This window comes from Mustela putorius, unplaced genomic scaffold (genome assembly GCF_011764305.1).
Source record: "Mustela putorius furo isolate JIRA1106 unplaced genomic scaffold, ASM1176430v1.1 tig00537335_pilon_pilon_pilon, whole genome shotgun sequence".
NCBI classification, from domain to species: domain Eukaryota; kingdom Metazoa; phylum Chordata; class Mammalia; order Carnivora; family Mustelidae; genus Mustela; species Mustela putorius.
In genome coordinates this window covers 6,216,672-6,234,610 of record NW_025422457.1, presented here as the reverse complement: position 1 = coordinate 6,234,610, position 17,939 = coordinate 6,216,672, and the positions used below count along the sequence as shown (strand labels likewise).

The window sequence follows — 17,939 nt, the reverse complement described above, 5'->3', positions numbered from 1 at the left end:
GTAAGTGAATACTCCAGTTTTGAGGTAACTTCTTCAAAGATGCATTCAGTTTGGTTATTTTTTTCTCTTATAGGTGTGAGCCATGCAATGGGAGGGAGAGGAGGAATAAATAGAGGAAATATTAATTAAATGTCCTGTAAACTGTAATAATTGTGAATAAGATTCTCAAGCCTGTTTTAGTGTAATGATTGTCGAGATTAAAAACATTTTGTATTTAAATTGGTATGCTTCTCTCAACATTCTTTATTAATAAAATGTATTTCAATGTCAAAATTTTTCATTCTTCATTTAATTAGTTGACTCTTCCTTTGCCCGTGGGTCTAAGGACAGTTGTACCAAACATTGGATAAGCTCCGCCCAGAACGAGTGGTAATGACTCTTGCTGTTCTACTGGGTTCATCGACGTTATAGTATTGATCTAAGTAGAAGAGAAATCATTTTTTAATTAAAAAGAAAACAAAACACCTGAACTTAAAAAAAAAGTTTGTGTTGATTATTGTACTCAAAGATAGTTTGTAGATCATCTACACAGATTATTGTACTCAAAGATAGTTTGTGTTGATTATTGTACTCAAAGACACTATCTTTGAGTATAGTCATTAATTAATTTGTATTAATTAGTATTAATTAATTTGAACTTTCTGACAAAAACAAAAACAATTGCCTTGACAGATTGACCTGTCAACAGCTTTCTATAAAATTAGGTTCAACTCTCCTTTTTCAACCTAAGAGTTTCAGAAAAACTAAGTCTAAAAAACAATAATTTACTTCAGTTTTATCCTTTAAGTAGAATAACTTAGATTTCTGAGTTTTTCAAAGAAAAGTGCCCCAAGTAACATAATTTAATTTTTATTAATTAAAACAGTTGGTTTGTTAAAAACTTCTTTGTGATCTTCAGGACTTGTGAAATGATTCAAATAGTATTTTGTGGCACCCAAGACCTTCATTAAATGCCACAGGTAATGTAAAATATTGTTTTAGTAGCAGTTTTACTCAAATAATTAGATGATTTATCATAATAGGCTTTAATCTCATGAAGGATAATGCAGAATTGAATCACAGCTTATTCGATTTAATTAAAAGTGAAGTGAAAATCTAAATTCAGTCTTCTTCAGAGCAATTGGAATACGTATTATAGTTTAATTTCTCACCTTTAGTCACCATTGAACACTTGTTTTTGCTTTAGTTATATTCATGTTTTAGAGATTAGAGCACATCTTTAAGAAGCTAAGAAGTTGCTTAATAACTTACTCCTAGAAAAGGCATAGTAATCATAGCCATCAGGTCTTCTGATGTTAGGCAGTGCTATAGCTGAAGTAATCACATTTGGAAATCCTCTCCACTGTAAACTCATTTTAACTTCATTATGGAGGAAACCTGTAGATTTAAAGATACCAGACTAAATGGATTGTGCTGTGGGGAAGAGCAGCCATAAGAATTGGACAGATCTGGGTTTGAATCCCACTGAATAGCTCTGCTACGTTGGGTGACTTATTTAACTTAGGTGCCTCAGTTTTTGCCCCCTCTGACATGGTTCAAATACCTACCTGTTAGGACTCTGCTGAGGTTTGTAGATTTGTATGTGATGTTCTTGGTAAGAGGTATTTGAAAAATGCATTTATTACAAATAACAAACCTGAATAAATTGCATTCTATTACTCACAAAAAAACAATATGTACATGTTGATCTGGTCATTCACGGAGGCAAACTGATGTTTTGAATCACTAAGTTTTAAATTATTGGGGCTATTTAGTCACTATTTATATTCAATAAGCTTCATTCTGTGAGATAAACTGTATGACGTCTATTTCATGTGTAATAATTTTTAACGCAGGAAGAAACATTACCTTTTTCTTGATAAGAGACTCTGATGGGTGAATAGTGAATTCTGATGGTGTGTGTTTGAGAAGGTCCTATGGCACGTTCAAAGCGACGTCTCCTAACCTGTGTTGTTTCTCCATACACTGGATAATTGATAGCAGGCCTTCTTCCAGGGCACTTTCTGATGGGCTCCTGTTTATAAATATACTGCTGAACACCGCCACCTATTATGTAGTAGAAAATCACATGTGATGAGAAAATTAAGCTTAATCCCCCAGAAAAGTGGAAAAGAGCTTTTACAAGGTAGAGGAAATGGTCAGTGTTTCTCATAAAGTATGTTCAGACATTAATAATGGCTAATAGTCAAGGGTATTATAAAATAATTGCTAAATGCTAAATGTTGAATGAATAAAACCAACAAATTGCATAATTTTTATTTAACTTTGTTTGAAAGTAAATGATGACCTTTATATAATGACCTGAAAATTCAGGTGAAACTATAATTTGCATGCTGAGAGCTCTGAATATATTTTACTGTCCTCAGTTTTTTCATTGAAAACAATTTGATTACAGCCATTAAAGATCTTTTGACAGTAAACTCCTTAATAAATGAAAATACTGAATAAAATTTCTCAGACAAATCAATACTTAGAAGTTTTGTAATTTTGTCATTTATTGTAAACATACCTCTCTTGAAAAAATACACAGATTCAGGTCTGTCCTTGTGTTTAGCTATTGAGAGTGCTGCCACTATTTTTCCATTTAGTCCTCCAAATCCTTTTACAATTTGTTTGGGGTACCCGGGATCTTTTCTGTCATTGGTGAAACGCCAGTATTGGGAATCCTGTTGATTTAACAGAGGAAATAGTGTTAACATCTTGGAATAGAAAAGTTAGGGATTCATTCTTAAATGTAAATATAGGGAGAAAGTTTTAACTTTGTTAAGTGAATAAATTGGTCTTTGATGTTACTCAATTGTTAGCTTTTTATTAAATTTTGATGATAGAATAGTTTAATAAAATATGAATACCTGGGGCGCCTGGGTGGCTCTGTGGGTTGGGGCCTCTGCCTTTGACTCAGGTCATGATCTTAGGGTCCTGGGGTCGAGCCCCACATCAGGCTTTCTGCTCAGCGGGGAGCCTGCTTCCCCCTCCCTCTCTGCCTACTTGTGATCTCTCTCTCTGTGCCAAATAAATAAAATCTTTAAAAAAAAAATACGAAGACCCTTCTGAAGTGGAGGTTAAGCTGATTTATGCTCTTAATAAAAGGAATAGCTAGTTGCCGATCTCTCTCAGCTGATTTCTTACCTTAAAGAAGAAAGTTTTTCCTTCACAGTTGCATCGAGTAAAAACAGTATCAATGGGAGAAGGAATACCCCAAACTTCAGTAATTTTACGAGGTGGAGATGGTGGATTGAATGGACTCAGCATCCAGAAATAATGACCTAAAATTGAAAGTGGTAGATCAGCCTCCAAACTGAATGAATACTATAACTTATCCCAAAAGAAACCAGAATGAAAAATTGTTAATTAGTTCATCATTTTTTTAAAAAGAGTGTGTTAACACACATTATATGACAAGTTTAGTCAACACTGTGAGGATTAGTACAGAAGTTAGTATTTGAACATTTCTGAGAGTAGATATTTCTCTGGTCTCAGGTATAATGAAGTTCATTATAGCCTTTGAAATATTTTAGTTTTCCAGTTTCTCTAGAAAGATCCTTCTGGCCTTGTGAGTTACAGAAAGGCACTTATCTCCATTTCTTTATCTTTTAGAATTAAGTTATAATTCAGTGACTGCTAAAATCTCTTTGGCCTCTATCATGCTAGTGTATGATTTGTTTCCTTTCAGATTTAATCTAAATATAAGAGGACTGGACCAGCAGAGAAGCAACATGAAGTTGATCCTCTAGTAGTAGTGGTATCTGTTCTCCTGTTAGGTTCCCACAAGATGTAGCACTTTTGAACACGTTGCAATCAAGTTGTTATTTTCATATAATGTAGAGCAGGGAATACAAATACAAACCTGGATATCATGTCATTTGGTATGAAATTAAAATTTGAACTACCTTTTAATTACTTTAATTACTAAGGAAAGCAAAAATTTAATAGTATCAGTTCAAGCTGTTATATTTGTTACTCTAATGTGTTTAATTCTGTTAGTCCTGTATTTTGGTAATTACTTTCACGTTCCAAAATATTGTGTGAGTTAAGTTCATCAATCAGGTTTCCCTCCAGAAAACTCAACCCAAGCTTCTGCCCTCCTTTGGTTCTCATAAATGCCAAGAATAAAATGATGGGCAGAAGAAAAAATATGCGCATAGCTCACCTCGAAATGCAACCAATGTTCCATTGCGCAGAGTAGTCAGTCCATCTACTGGCTTACCGTTGCATAAATTAGTCTCATCTAAAACAAAAGATTAAGCCGATACAAAAGAAAATGAGAAAAGAGTTTATGTTCTTTTCAAATCCTCCCACCGGGCTGTTTCCTCTGTTCACATTTTCCTAAGCTTTTGAAAGGGCTAGTAGGAGGTGTGCATATTTCAGAAACAAAAAAGAAGAGCCATGCTTCATAATTGTTTTACTTAAAGGTGATATTATTCAAAAAGTAATGTATAAAAATTGGAATGGGCAAAGTTACCTGATCTTTATGTAAATTAGATAATTACTAGATGTTTGATCCCAACACAAAACTTCATTTTTCATTTCTGATTGCCCTTTGGAATTGGTGTGGAAAAGAGCAAAATGTTGCAGACTTTTGCCTTGCATTGTACTCTTATAAGAATACGCTCCCAACTAAATTTTTTTGACATTCTGTACACCATCTCTGCATATAGACACAAATGCACTAAATTCCTTATTGCTCAATTTTTCAAAGACCAAATAATCTTACGGTGATTACTCCTCTGCTTACCTACAGAGAAGCTGTAAAACTCTGCAAGGTAATACATATCAATAGCGAGATACTAACTCGGGGTATTCTGGCCCAGATAAATTTAAGTTAACATCACCAGTTTTAAAACTGGACATAACTGATGCTTATTACCTGAAAGCATGGGATTGATGGCGATGTCTTGATTGGATCCTCTCACCAAGGTACCAGTACCTGGGGTCAATATAGGGGTTAACGCAGAGGGCCTGGGGATCATGTGAGGTTTTTCTCCAGCAATATCTGCATCTTTATTTGGATTTACTTCAACTATTTCTGATTTAAGTCCCTGGTTGGGGCTGGTGGTAGTTTGGAGCATGGCTTCCTCTGAAGAGGTAGGGTGTAATGTAGGCATTGTTGATGTAGTCATCTTTGGGGGAGTTGCTGTAGTCTTTGGTTTTCTCCCTTTCGGTACTGTTTTTGGCTTTTTGGTAGAAGTAGGCCTTTTTGGTGCTTTGGTTGGCTTTCGGGGTTTGGAAGTTGACACTTCAGATTTCGTGGTTGTATCTTTGGGCACAGCTGTGGTTTCTTCAGGTTTATTCACAGTCTCTTCCATTGTAGTTGTCTTTTTTGTTGTAGTCATTTCTTTGGGTGCAGGAGGTGTTGCTCTAGGAGTACTTTTGGATGATGTGATAGGAGTTACTTGTGTGGTTGTACTTGTTTGGGACTCAGTGGTCTCTTCTGTTGGAATTCCTGTCTCTTGGGTTGTAATCTTAGGTACAGCACTTGTAATTTCAGGTTTTGTACGTGTGTCTTTTTCTGTTTTGTCTTTAGGTGTTGTCATTTCAGGTTTGGTCACTTCAGGAGCCTTGGTTACAGGTACAACAGGTTCCTTGGGACTGTTCTCAAGAGGCTTTGGTGTGGGTTCTGCAGGCGTTGATTCAGCAGGGTTCTTGGGAGTAGTAGGAGGAGGCTCCATGGTGGTGGTTGTAGTAAAGGCCTCTGAGATGGTTGGAGCAGGTGTCTCAAGAAGAGCTGGAGCAGGCTTCTTGGGGGTGGTGGGTGCAGGCTCCTTGGGGGCGGTGGGTGCAGGCTCCTTGGGGGTAGTGGGTACAGGCTTCTTGGGCATGGTGGGTGCAGGCTCTTTGGGGGCAGTGGGTGCAGGCTTCTTGGGGGTGGTGGGTGCAGGCTCTTTGGGGACCGTGGGTGCAGGCTCCTTAGGAGTGGTAGGTGCAGGCTTCTTAGAGGTGGTGGGTGTTGGCTCCTTGGTGGTGGTGGGTCCAGATTCCTTGGGAGCTGTGGGTGCAGGCTCTTTGATGGTAGTGGGCTCAGGCTCCTTAGGAGTGGTAGTTGTAGGCTCCTTGGGCGTGGTGGGTGCAGGCTCTTTGGTGGTAGTGGGTGCAGGCTCCTTGGGGGCTGTTGGTGCAGGCTCTTTGGTGGTAGTGGGTGCAGGCTCCTTGGGGGCTGTGGGTACAGGATCCTTAGGGGTAGTGGGTGTTGGCTTCTTGGTGGTGGTAGGTTCAGGCTCCTTGGTGGTATTGGGTGCAGGCTCCTTGGGGGCTGTGGGTACAGGATCCTTAGGGGTAGTGGGTGTTGGCTTCTTGGTGGTGGTAGGTTCAGGCTCCTTGGTGGTAGTAGGTTCAGGCTCCTTGGGGGTGGTGGGTGCAGGCTCCTTGGGGGTGGTGGGTGCAGGCTCCTTGGGGGTGGTGGGTGCAGGCTCCTTGGGGGTGGTGGGTGCAGGCTCCTTGGGGGTGGTGGGGTGCAGGCTCCTTGGGGGTGGTGGGTGCAGGCTCCTTGGGGGTGGTGGGTGCAGGCTCCTTGGGGGTGGTGGGTGCAGGCTCCTTGGTGGTAGTGGGTACAGGCTCCTTGAGAGTGGTAGGTGCAGGCTCTTTGGTGGTAGTGGGTGCAGGCTCCTTAGGAGTAGCAGGTGCAGGCTTTTTAGGGGTGGTGGGTTCAGGCTCCTTGGTGGTGGTGGGTTCATCCTTGGTGGTGGTGGGTTCAGGCTCCTTGGTGGTAGTGGGTACAGGCTCCTTAGGAGTGGTAGGTGTAGGCTTCTTAGGGGTGGTGGGTTCAGGCTCCTTGGTGGTGGTGGGTTCAGGCTCCTTGGTGGTGGTGGGTTCAGGCTCCTTGGTGGTGGTGGGTTCAGGCTCCTTGGTGGTGGTGGGTTCAGGCTCCTTGGTGGTAGTGGGTACAGGCTCCTTAGGAGTGGTAGGTGTAGGCTTCTTAGGGGTGGTGGGTTCAGGCTCCTTGGTGGTGGTGGGTTCAGGCTCCTTGGTGGTGGTGGGTTCAGGCTCCTTGGTGGTAGTGGGTGTAGGCTCCGTGGTCGTGGTGGGAACAGGGGATTTGGTTGTAGTTTCAGCTTTGGGTGTAGATTTAACAGGAGCTTTGGATGTGGATACAAAATCTTCAGCAGGTGTTTTCTCTGCACTTCGTGTCTCTTTAGTTGAAACAGTCTTCTCTTTTGTTCCACTTGAAGTTTCTTTTTTTGTTAAAGAAATCTCTTTAGTTTCAGCTCTTGTCTCTTTATTAGGTTTTGAAGGTGTCTCTTTGGATGGATCAGAACTAGGTGGAAGACTGGGTTTAGGACTTATTGGTTTGCCTGTTGTAATCTTGGGAGATGTGGTAACTTTATGGCTTTGGGTAGTAGGAGTGTCAGGAGTTGGGGTGAGCTTGAGGTCCCCGCTATCCAGTCCGCTTCCAGCTTCATTTACAACCGGTGGTTCTAGGGTAGGTTTCTTTTTAGGAGTTTTTTCCTTCTTGTCATCTGTTACTAGAAAAAAATATACACATCTTTTATTTTTGAGTAGTTCTTTTCAATAGTGACCTAAAGATCTCATCCTTATCAACTAGCTGTGTATCCCAAGCAAACTGCTAACCTATAATACGTCTATTAATTTATTTTACAATGGTGACTACTGAACTTAATCTGATTGGGCTATTTTGGGGAATTATTGAGAAGGGGTGAAAAGCACAAGTTAAAGTCTGTACAATTAATAGAAAGAAACAAGTGGCAACTTGGAAATTACCAACATGATCAACAACACTAAGTCATCTCTATAAGAATGCTCTTTGCCCCTCACTTTCTCCACTCCTCTTACTTCACGTTGCTCAGTGACCCGTCCGCCCCCCTGGAAACCTAGTTCCAACATCTTGTAAATTTACCGCACCAGTTGCCTCAGAGGCCTCTCCAACTACACCCCAGGGATCTGCTCCAATCACTCCCATGGTCCCTACTGAGCTCTGTGTCCACACACATGGTTGTTAGTGGCTCTCTTTCCTGGGCGCACCTAAATTCAGCAGCCCACCAGGGGATGCAGAGAAGAGATTAGGATGCCATGGCAGGAAAAGAAATCCTGTTTAACAGGATTTCTTACAGCAGCTGCCCCACAGGTGAATTTCAGAGTCCAAAGAGCATATCATGAGCTCATCACTGAGATGAGTTCCATTTAGCAAACACGGACTGCACTTCTGTGATGTGCAAGACTCTTTGGATGATTCAAAGACTATGTATTTGGGTATTTAGCCAAAGAAAAGGCTTCAGGGGAAATAACCACCCAGGAAATAGAGTTCTTCAAAACTCCAGTATCCAAAATTCAGTATTTTCCTGGAGAAAGAGAATATATTTTAGAATTTCAGGAAATAATGAAAAGCAGAACAAAGGGAATCTCTTTTCAGAAGGTAATAGCCTAATCTGTAGTACATTCTCTACAACCAAAAACAACAACAACAACAAAAAAAAAAACCACAGCCAGAATGACACATAATTTAATTAGAAAAATAATAAAAAGGAACTGTAAAATGTGGATAATAATATTGGCTTTCCCAGAGATTCATATGAGACTTTAATGGATTAATATTCTAAAGCACTTAAAGCAGCATATAAATGTTTGCAAAATAAGGAAAAATAACATTAGGAACAAGGAGAGAGAAGAAGAAAGAAAAACGGATCAGGGAACAGGAATTAAACTCAAAAACCAAAACCGAGCATCTCTGGTGTCATCTGTGGTTCCAGAGCTGCCGCTCTAGCATCTTCTTATCCTTTGTTTAAAGAATGGTTTCTTAGCTGCTTTGCACTAGTTTCCTGTAGGAAGTTCTCATTAGTATCTTCTACAATAATTTTTACAAATCTATACATGCCCCAAGTGACTGAAATGTCCTCAAATCATTGTTCCAACACACATTGCCTTTAGGTAACTATTACTAATATGGCATTGATATAGTCTTTGATCTTTATCAATGCTCAAACCTTTGGGTTTCTTCTTTAATTCTTTATTAGCAGCTGAATTTTTGGAAGACTTGATTTTCCGAATAGTTGAAGAGGAAGAAGAAGAGGAGGAAGACTCTTGATTTTCAGAAACAGAATGTTCTATAAATCAAATAAAAAGGTTGATCACACCAACTGTAATTTAAAGCAAAAAAAAAAAAAAAAAAAAAACCGCCAGTCCAAATACAGCAAGAAATAATGTTTACTGAGCTACAAACCTCCCTGTTTTGCTTTTATCAGTAATATGATCAACTCTTCTTTTGTCAGTTAAAAAGTAAGGTAGCTAAGCTCATCGTAGATACTAGTAATATAACTATTTTACTTTCTCTCAACTTTCCCCTCTCTCACAGAATCTAATTATTCTGCAGAAAATCACCTGGGATTTTTTTTTTCCCCCAGTGAGCTGTTTCTTCTGATTTTTTTTAACCTACACCCATGCTGGGTTCAGTTACAAGAAAAATAAATAGCTGATGGTTTATAATTTGGTTCAAGAAAAATAAATAGCTGATGGTTTATAATTTGGTTCAAGAAAAATAAACAGCTGAGGGCTTATAATTTGGCTTAAACTTTGACTTAAAAACACGTTTTAAGAAGTGTAATGAGCCCTTCATGACTCGCATGATTCCCTTATTCTATGAAGAGTTATAAAAAAGTAGTCCACCTACAGCTCAATCCCTCTCAAAACCTTTCATGACATCTGCCATCTTCCTACCTTCTGTTATTTCCTCTGACTCTATCACTTTCTTAGTCTTCTTCTTGTTTGGTGCTTTGGGTGAACGTTTGGTTGTTGATTTGATGGTTTGAGTTGCTCCCGGAGGTGGAGGTGCAGTCTTTGAAGATGGTGATGGGGGATTATGCACTGAGGCCAAGCAAGACAGGTGGATTAACATCCTGTTGACATTCGTCAGCAACTCTTAACTGTGGAAGGCACGGATACAACTGGCTTCAAGAATCAATGCTGGTGAAAACCAGCGTAGGCAGGCTCTTAGCCTAACACTAGTTACTCCAAAGCGATGAATTCTAAAGATGCACTGCTAGGAAATATTGGTTCTGAAATTTTTATAAGTTATGACAAGGTGCAAAGGCTCAGACAGGGTCAGAAAACCTGAATTCCAGTCTTAGACCTGCAGGATGCAACTCTTGTGACCTTGAGCAAATGAGCTAACTCCCTCTTGAACTTCATTTTCTTGTCTGCAAATTGAGATGTTTATTCTGATTACGATTTCTGAAGGTATTTCCTGGCCTAAAACATACTTGACTCTCTCAGTTCCATCTCTTATGCCAGTTTTTGTGTTGATGGAAGTAATAACTGCTTGCGAACAACAGGTATTTGTGCTCTCAGGAAGAGGAATATAATAATTACATTTGTCCTGTTTTCATATTCATTTAAATCATAGGATGCCAATTTACCTTTTTTTTAATTACAAAAGATCTACATCAATAGTTACTCTTGAAAAAAGTTCACACCTTCACATTATGCCTTTCTCAAAATCTGTGGCCCTTCCCCAAGTTAAGCAACCGTCAATGGTTTGGAGTGCATCTACAGGAGAGAAACCTTTTCTCTCCCATAGAAGAGAAGGTGTGGCATATGTTTTGATTGTTAGGAACCAGAAGAAAAGGAGAAGGACTTCGGAAAGATAAGAAAGCAGAGATTAGTGGGAACGCTTTGAGTACAGAGTCCTGATAAATCCCACTGCTCTTGCCGAACATCCCCTAGGAACTCTGACCAATGTAATCTCCAGGAGCTGACGACCACACTCCTTCCTCTGCCTCCCCCCACCAAAGAGCTCAATTTGAGAACCAGTTCTGCCATACTAGCTAGTGATCTTGAGCCAAACAACCTCTTGGACTGTTTTCTTACCTACATTTCTTCACTTCTTGAAAAGTTAAAACTTGGGGATACATAGATGCCTATAAACAGTATCTATAGCAAACCTGAAACAAATAAGGGGTGACTGGTAAGATAGTTTGGCTGCTATTTTTAAAAAAATGAAGTAGTGGGGCGCCTTCGGCTCAGGTCATGATCTCAGGGTCCTGGGATCAAGCCCCGCGTCTGGATCTCTACTCGGCAGGGAGCCTGCTTTCCCCTCTCTCTCTGCCTGCCTCTCTGCCTACTTGTGATCTCTCTCTCTCTCTCTCTCTCTGTCAAATAAATAAATAAACTCTTAAAAAAAATGAAGTAGTGAAGCTCTGGGTGGTTCCATCCTTTTCAGTGGAAACCCTGTCTTTGTGAATTCTGTAAATGAAGCATGACCTTCATCAATTTTTCTGTCGCACATAAGCCTCAGGTAATCTGACCCGCCACCTGGTGGCATAAAGCATTGTCTTTATTAACATTTCCTTGCAATGCTTCATCACTCTCTAACTCTCCTCCCTCCGCACCCATCCTCTGCCCAAAATAAAGTCTTAGTTTTTTTGTCTTGCAGCCAAAACAATTATCAGGGCACTCAGCAAATATGTATCCTTCATCATGAGATCCATCTGAGAGCTGCAGGAACTCTGTGCTCGGAGTTTTTGATTATATGGGTGTAGTCTCCATCATTTCTGGAATGCTGTCCAATGAAAACATTGAACAGTTAAGAAATAGCCCTCAACTATGCTGATTAACAGCTTTTTACCCTATTTCCCCACTGTTCAAAAGAAGCAGGATGTACAGCCTTGTTTAAATAAAATGATATTATGCAAGCAATGCTTATTTTCACCTTTACCTCCACAAATATTGTTTTAAAGGAGAATTTAAGAGCAAACATTTGGTAAAAGAAAGGAATTTGGTTTTTGGTGGGGTTTTTTGTATTTTTATTTATTTAATTTTGGGGGAAACTCTGAAGAGTTTTGTTATACTCTCAGAGTATTCCTTTAGAACCTATAACTAGAGAAGAGGATTTTAAAATGGAACAATATCCCTTTTTATTGACTCTGTCACACAGAGGGATTTCGATAGAGATGACAATGGACTGCAGAGAACAGAAGACACGTACAACAGAAGGTTAACAACTTGATAGGTTTGCCTATAAATTTGCCTATAAATTTAATGTCTTTAACTCCTAAACTGACTAGTTTAGAGAGAAACTGAAAGTGTCGTTCTGTCAATATACACTATTCAATATATATTCAATATACACTCAAAAACACTTAAGCCAAAAATACAACTAGCTCAAAGCACCACTGACTTTGTGGGGTCAGCACCATTAGGATGAGACAAGAAGTCCCTGAGTGAGCTTGTTACCATTGACTTCACCTGAAATCGGACCACACTGGAGGAAAAAGCACGTCCACTCGGCCCCTATCCTCTCTGTTCCTTAGCCAGCCAACTCTGGCTCTCCCGGAGCCTGGCGGAGCCAGGCAGTGCTGTTGGAAGAGGTTTTCCATCTTTAATTCATTCTTGGTGAAGCAAAATTAAAACGAAATTGCTGTTAGTAAAAGCAAGTCCCTAGGTGGAGTGCACATTAGACATCATCAGCGACGCTAAAGCAGGTGTGCAGGTTTGCGGCATAGAGAGATGCCGAGAGATGCGGGTTGGCACCATGAGGCTTACCTTTTCCACAAAAATTCTCATAATCAGGACAGCACTTGCCATATGTCTTACAATCTGAGTCGCAGTCACACTCCCTCCCTCTTGCGAAGGACTCGAAGCAGCGGCCTTTACAGGAAAGCTCTACCCAGAGCAAAACAAAACATTACAGATTACTGAATGTGCGGCCAGCCCCACGTTCTGATCACCATTTCCCACCTGAGAGCCGACTAGAGTTCCAGAAGTGTATTTCTGAGTCTTTCGTTTGGAATTTTGAGAGCAGGTGGTTTTCCGAGTAGAGAAGTCAAGAAAGAAATATGATGACTCAGAGAAGCTTTACTTGCCCTCCAAGGCTCCAAGAGACACCCCAGTGCTATCTCAGTCATTTCACATATGCACGATGGGAAGGGGGGAGCCCTTCGCATGGAAACCTTCCACCCTCCACCTCGCACCACCACTCTGTAATAGATGTTTATTAAAGGAACTTTCGGATCTCACAACAATATCCCAAAGAGCTGGGTTAACATAGATGAGTCCCTGTTTAGGCTCAAAAATCATTTATAAAATGCAGAGACTTTTATCTGACAAACTGAGCAAGGCGTAGAGTGGAAAGATTCCAGCCTAATTCCATGGCATGAATTCTACCTGCTCGTGTCAAAACAAACCTTGGCTAGAAACACACTTACCAAGGCCTCTTTGAAATGAGTACCTTATAGGACACATAACTGTACAGCAATATATTTATCAACTTCATGTGCAAATTCTAAAGTGAATGTAACTCTGAACCACTTTATTGTAATTTTCAAAAGTTGGAGATGAAACGTCCCTGTGTTGAAAAAAAATGATCCAAAATGTGTTCAAGGGAAATACCACTCGTACTTTACAATTCAGAGCCTTTGGGTTCTAACTGAAATTCCCCATGAAACACGCATGCTTCATATTTAAAGAGCCCTTTTTCAGGTACTCTAGAACATTCTCCTATCAAAAAGTCCAACAGTAGATAAGCTTATTTTATATGCATGGATTCTTTTGATGAAACTCTCGAAGAACCCCAACCCCAAGCAATTACATCTCTGATTGGTAGTGAGTTTTTACTCACCGCTATCTACTTAATGACTCCAGAGTCACAGTATTCTCTATTTAAAAGAAGACATTTTGCTTGGGACTCGTCAACAACCTTGTGCACCTGACGGACTTCCAGGCTCCCCTCCCCGGCCCCCCTCCCCGGCCCCCCCGGAGGCACAACCTTTGATACCATCCTTAGGTACAGCACACTGCAACACGGATGCGAGGAAGGGAAACGCACTGGAGCAAAAAGAAGCACAAGAGTGTGGAAACAGCGCAGCAAGGGGGTGCGAGGGGACTCCCGGAACGGTGTGGAGAGACGGGGGAGACACTAGCTGTCGGGACTTACCCACGGTGCAGACTTTCTTGAAGTCAGGGCAGCACTCCATGTAGTGTTGGCAGTTATAATCACAGTTGCAGGTGGCGTCTCTAGAATACCCTTCCCCACATCTCCCTGCACAGCTCGGTAAATCTAAAATTACACAACACTAGCGTAAACATGGCCAAACCGCGTCCCCGGAAGGAAGAGACCTCATGAGGGGGATAAAGCCACTTGGCGAGGGAGAGTTTTATCCATTGGAAAAGGTCGGGAATGATGGGTAGCAATGGGTCCACAGGACCTTAGCCTGATCACTGACGTGACCTTGAGCGTGCTACTTTATGCTTCACTGAGTGGGAAGGTAAATACACTTTTGAAAATTAGGCAAAGTTAACAGTTTTGCAAAAAGTGGGTGACATTCCTGGGGAGAAGGGGGGCAGCTACGGCTCTCCTGAGGCAGCCACAGAGGGGGACTAGTGGACCTTTATTCAGCCTCTCTGTGCTGGGCACTAAGTCATAGGTTCTCTCTCATGTTTATGAAAATGTTACCAGGAGAGTATTAGTAGCCCCTTTTGAGAGATAAGGAAGCTGAAACACAGAGGCTTTAATAACCAGCGGGGCACTCAGTTAAGACTTCTAGGATATATGTATTACAGGTCAATTAATACCTATTAATTATTCCTATTGAACTCTTTCACTCTCAGAAGTGTCCTGATTTGGAGAGTACACTATATGGTCACCTAGAATCTGAACTCTGAAATCTCTGATTCTAAAGCTCACACTTTGTCCACCCAAGCACATTGTCTCTCATCTCTCATGTTGATTTAAAGTAAGCTGAGCATGCCAGCAACAACTTCCCTAGGCTTCCTCTTCTTTTTGTTCCTGAGAACAAAGAAAGCAGTTATGCTTTCTTTAAATGCTGAGGAAGTCACATGCTTCCAGCCACAACTACAGCGAGTACAAAATAGGTTAACTGTTCAATTAGCACCTGGGCTTGAGTATAAAGGTCAAAGTTATTCTGGGTAAAACAAAATGAAAATACAAACAAAAGTGTAATGATCCTCAAAGGTGTTTTTAAGAATCACTTGGAAGGGGCTCCTGGGTGGCTCAGTGGATTAAAGCCTCTGTCTTCGGCTCAGGTCATGATCTCAGGGTCCTGGGATGGAGCCCCGCATGGGGCTCTCTGCTCAGCAGGGAGCCTGCTTCCCTTCCTCTCTCTCTGCCTGTCTCTCTGCCTACTTGTGATCTCTGTCTGTCAAATAAATAAATATAATCTTAAAAAAAAAAAAAAAGAAGCACTTGGAAAACACCTTCCTGAGACAATAACCACAAAAATGTAACAATGGAATCCATCTCTGGAATGGAAACCGTCAGGTGCACTGATCCTAAAGCCATACAGGGAAGCTGAACCACACTGGAGAAATCTCAAAATAATGAGTCCTGGGAAGTTTAAGTCTTTGTGTACAAAGAAAATAGTAAATGTTAGGACAACCTTCACAACTTTTTGCATACATATGTGCACGATACAATGCATATATAGTGTATGTATATAAATACATATATTATATATATATAAAGGAAAAAGAATGAGAAGAGGTTGAGAAGGCAAGACAAGCAGACAACAAACACAACATTAAAGGCTATCCTTTTGTAGTTCGCAGATTTCTGAAATAGGACATCAGTTACCTTTATAAGAAGTGCAATTATTTTCATAGATTAAATGACTGTCCTCCTTTTGTTGTTATTAATTTTAAATTCACTCATTTAGAGGAAAGTAAAAGCATTTTAGAGAACAAATGATCTTACTACAGAGGAAAGGTAGCTTAGGAAATGCTCTCAGTGTTGTGAGCCTAATAATACATCACGAGAGAGCAGAGGAGTCTAGAGATACATGGTGGCCATCGTTCCTTATTAAATAGTCACGTCTGCTTTCATGTGTTTTTCCGTCTTATCTAAGTGATTCTGAAACTATGTCCATGGCAGGCAGTTATCTCTCGTGCTTAGGCTGGTGGGAATTTTAACTATTTTCCTGGAAGTGTCTATTTTATAAATATAATTTCACCATAATAATCCTGCACCTTGATTTTTCTTTTCTCCTGTTTTGCTTACCAAAGGGGGGAAAAAAAAAAGGAAACAAAAAATCCAATGCTTGGTATTATTGTCTCTCATCAACTTTGATTGCATGTTAGAGACTTGGGCTAAGGTGACTGCATTGAATTTATCTTCACATTCTCAAAAATGAGTAGGAAGGACTGTTCATCCAGGACTGACTGTTTTTGGAAGACTGAGTAGTTCAATGTCATAATATATAAGATGACATATATGCGAGTGTAAGTCCATATCTGGAGGACTAGTCCTTGTAAGAAAGACAGAACTTTCAAGATTAATACAAGGCCATTTGAAACTTTGTAAATATTCATTGTTACATGATACCTAGTTATATGTGATATATGTGATACGTGATGCCATGATAAATCATCAATAATTTATGTAATGTAAAAGACTAGTTAAATTTATCATACATGGAAGTGAAAATTACATGTTATCTCAACACTGTTCTTTTCAGTTCATCTCATGATACTTTATCACACTAGCATAGGTGTATCCTGTGTCTGTGTTTTGTTGAAATTTTGGAAGAACCATAAAAATAAGGAGCACAAAAATTATTCTACAGGAAAACTCAAAACTTAAAAGATTTCATAAGACATCAGAAAAATGTGAGAATTCCAAAATGTTTATAAATATACCACACCTACTTCACATAATTTTAAAATTGTACATTAAGCGCAAACAAATACATGTCTTTAGAAATCTATTTCTTTTGTTGTCATAATGGTCAAAACAGAATGATTAGCAGCAGCTGTTAAATAAACATCTCTTTGATGGTTAAGGTACCTTGAGAAGAAACTTGCTGAATCAAGAAAACAGAAAGTAGCAGCAAGTATATGGGAAGTATTTTCCACTCCATGGCTGTTTCCAGGTACCGAGCCCTCACTGAAAAGAAAAGAAAAGTATCAAAACTGCTCTTTAATCTCACAACTAGGTTATGTCTGTGTTACTTACTGTCAATAATTTTTAAAAGGAGATTTAATGATAAAACCATCCCACTCTTGAAACGAGACTTTTAAAAATAATCAGCCTTTATTCTATCACAAATATTTAGCCATTAGATTTAATCTTATGCAGAAAAAAATCATTAAGTCACCATCTCAATCATGTTATCGACTACTTTAATACTTTTGAATCCCCCCAAATGGAAAACAGGCTGATTTCAACACTATTTAAATTACAGCATATACTTACAGTGCAAGGTTTAAATCCCAGCTTGGGAAAAAAAAGAACCAGCTTCAGTAAAGTGTAATTTGACAAACACAGAAGTGACCATTCCAACTTTCCCTTAACTCTCCAATCAAATCTGTGAGCTTCCAACAGGTGTACTGCAGAGCTGTGGTCCTTTTCAAACTTTCCTACTCCTATCCTTATAAACCTTTTTCAAACTCCTTGACTAAAGCATATCCCTATTGAATTGAAAACACATTTAATTCCATGAAGCAAGTTAACTTTGACACTTACCCGTAAAAGCAATAATGAGTTTTTCCAGTGTCCTGGAAGTCTTATATATCAGTGCAAATAAATTGGGATGAACCAATTAGTCCAAAGGTTAGACAGAATCAACAGTGACAACCTATGAAATCAAACTTTCCTCATTTGTTGGAAGAGGGCCCAGACAGCTAGACTTAGGCAACATCTGGAAAACACTTCCATTAAGAAAAATGACTACTACAAAATAAATTTAGAATTATTGGCCAAAACACACTTCTAATTTCTGAGTGAAATGAACAAATTGTTCTGAGATGGTAAATAGTCCTGGCAGGTCTTGACCAGCATATCAAAGCACCAGTGTCCGAGCAGTCAAGCGCTGCTGTCCCTTCTTCCTTTTTTTATCCTCCCCCCACCACCCCCCGCCACAGCTAAATCTAACAAAGAGTGATTTTGAAACTTACCTACTGTTCGTTTGTGGCGCAAATTTTCTTAAATTACATGATTAAACCAAATAATATGTTTCTTGAGTGTTTGCATTTTCACTGAG

General features: G+C 39.8%; 2 protein-coding genes across 3 annotated transcripts in view; one reads left to right on the top strand and one right to left on the bottom strand.

Moving 5' to 3' along the window:
* Positions 1 to 219, top strand: part of TPR (translocated promoter region, nuclear basket protein) — a 65,837-nt gene extending 65,618 nt beyond the window's left edge. For both annotated transcript variants that reach the window (XM_004767970.3, XM_013064215.2), the window contains exon 51: positions 74 to 219. In XM_004767970.3, the coding sequence (XP_004768027.2) occupies positions 74 to 129 (56 nt within the window). In that variant the 3' untranslated portion in view covers positions 130 to 219. The remainder of the gene's footprint in view (positions 1 to 73) is intronic.
* Positions 220 to 225: 6 nt separating this feature from the next.
* PRG4 (proteoglycan 4) lies at positions 226 to 17,272 on the bottom strand. The gene is given in 14 exon segments (XM_045074322.1): positions 226 to 418; positions 1,252 to 1,377; positions 1,849 to 2,046; positions 2,510 to 2,666; positions 3,130 to 3,266; positions 4,151 to 4,228; positions 4,868 to 6,450; positions 6,452 to 7,460; positions 8,937 to 9,056; positions 9,667 to 9,813; positions 12,490 to 12,609; positions 13,880 to 14,002; positions 16,745 to 16,843; positions 17,153 to 17,272. Coding segments are annotated over 13 exon segments (3,969 nt in total). The 5' UTR covers positions 16,818 to 16,843; positions 17,153 to 17,272; the 3' UTR covers positions 226 to 320.
* Between the last annotated feature and the right edge of the window lie 667 nt (positions 17,273 to 17,939).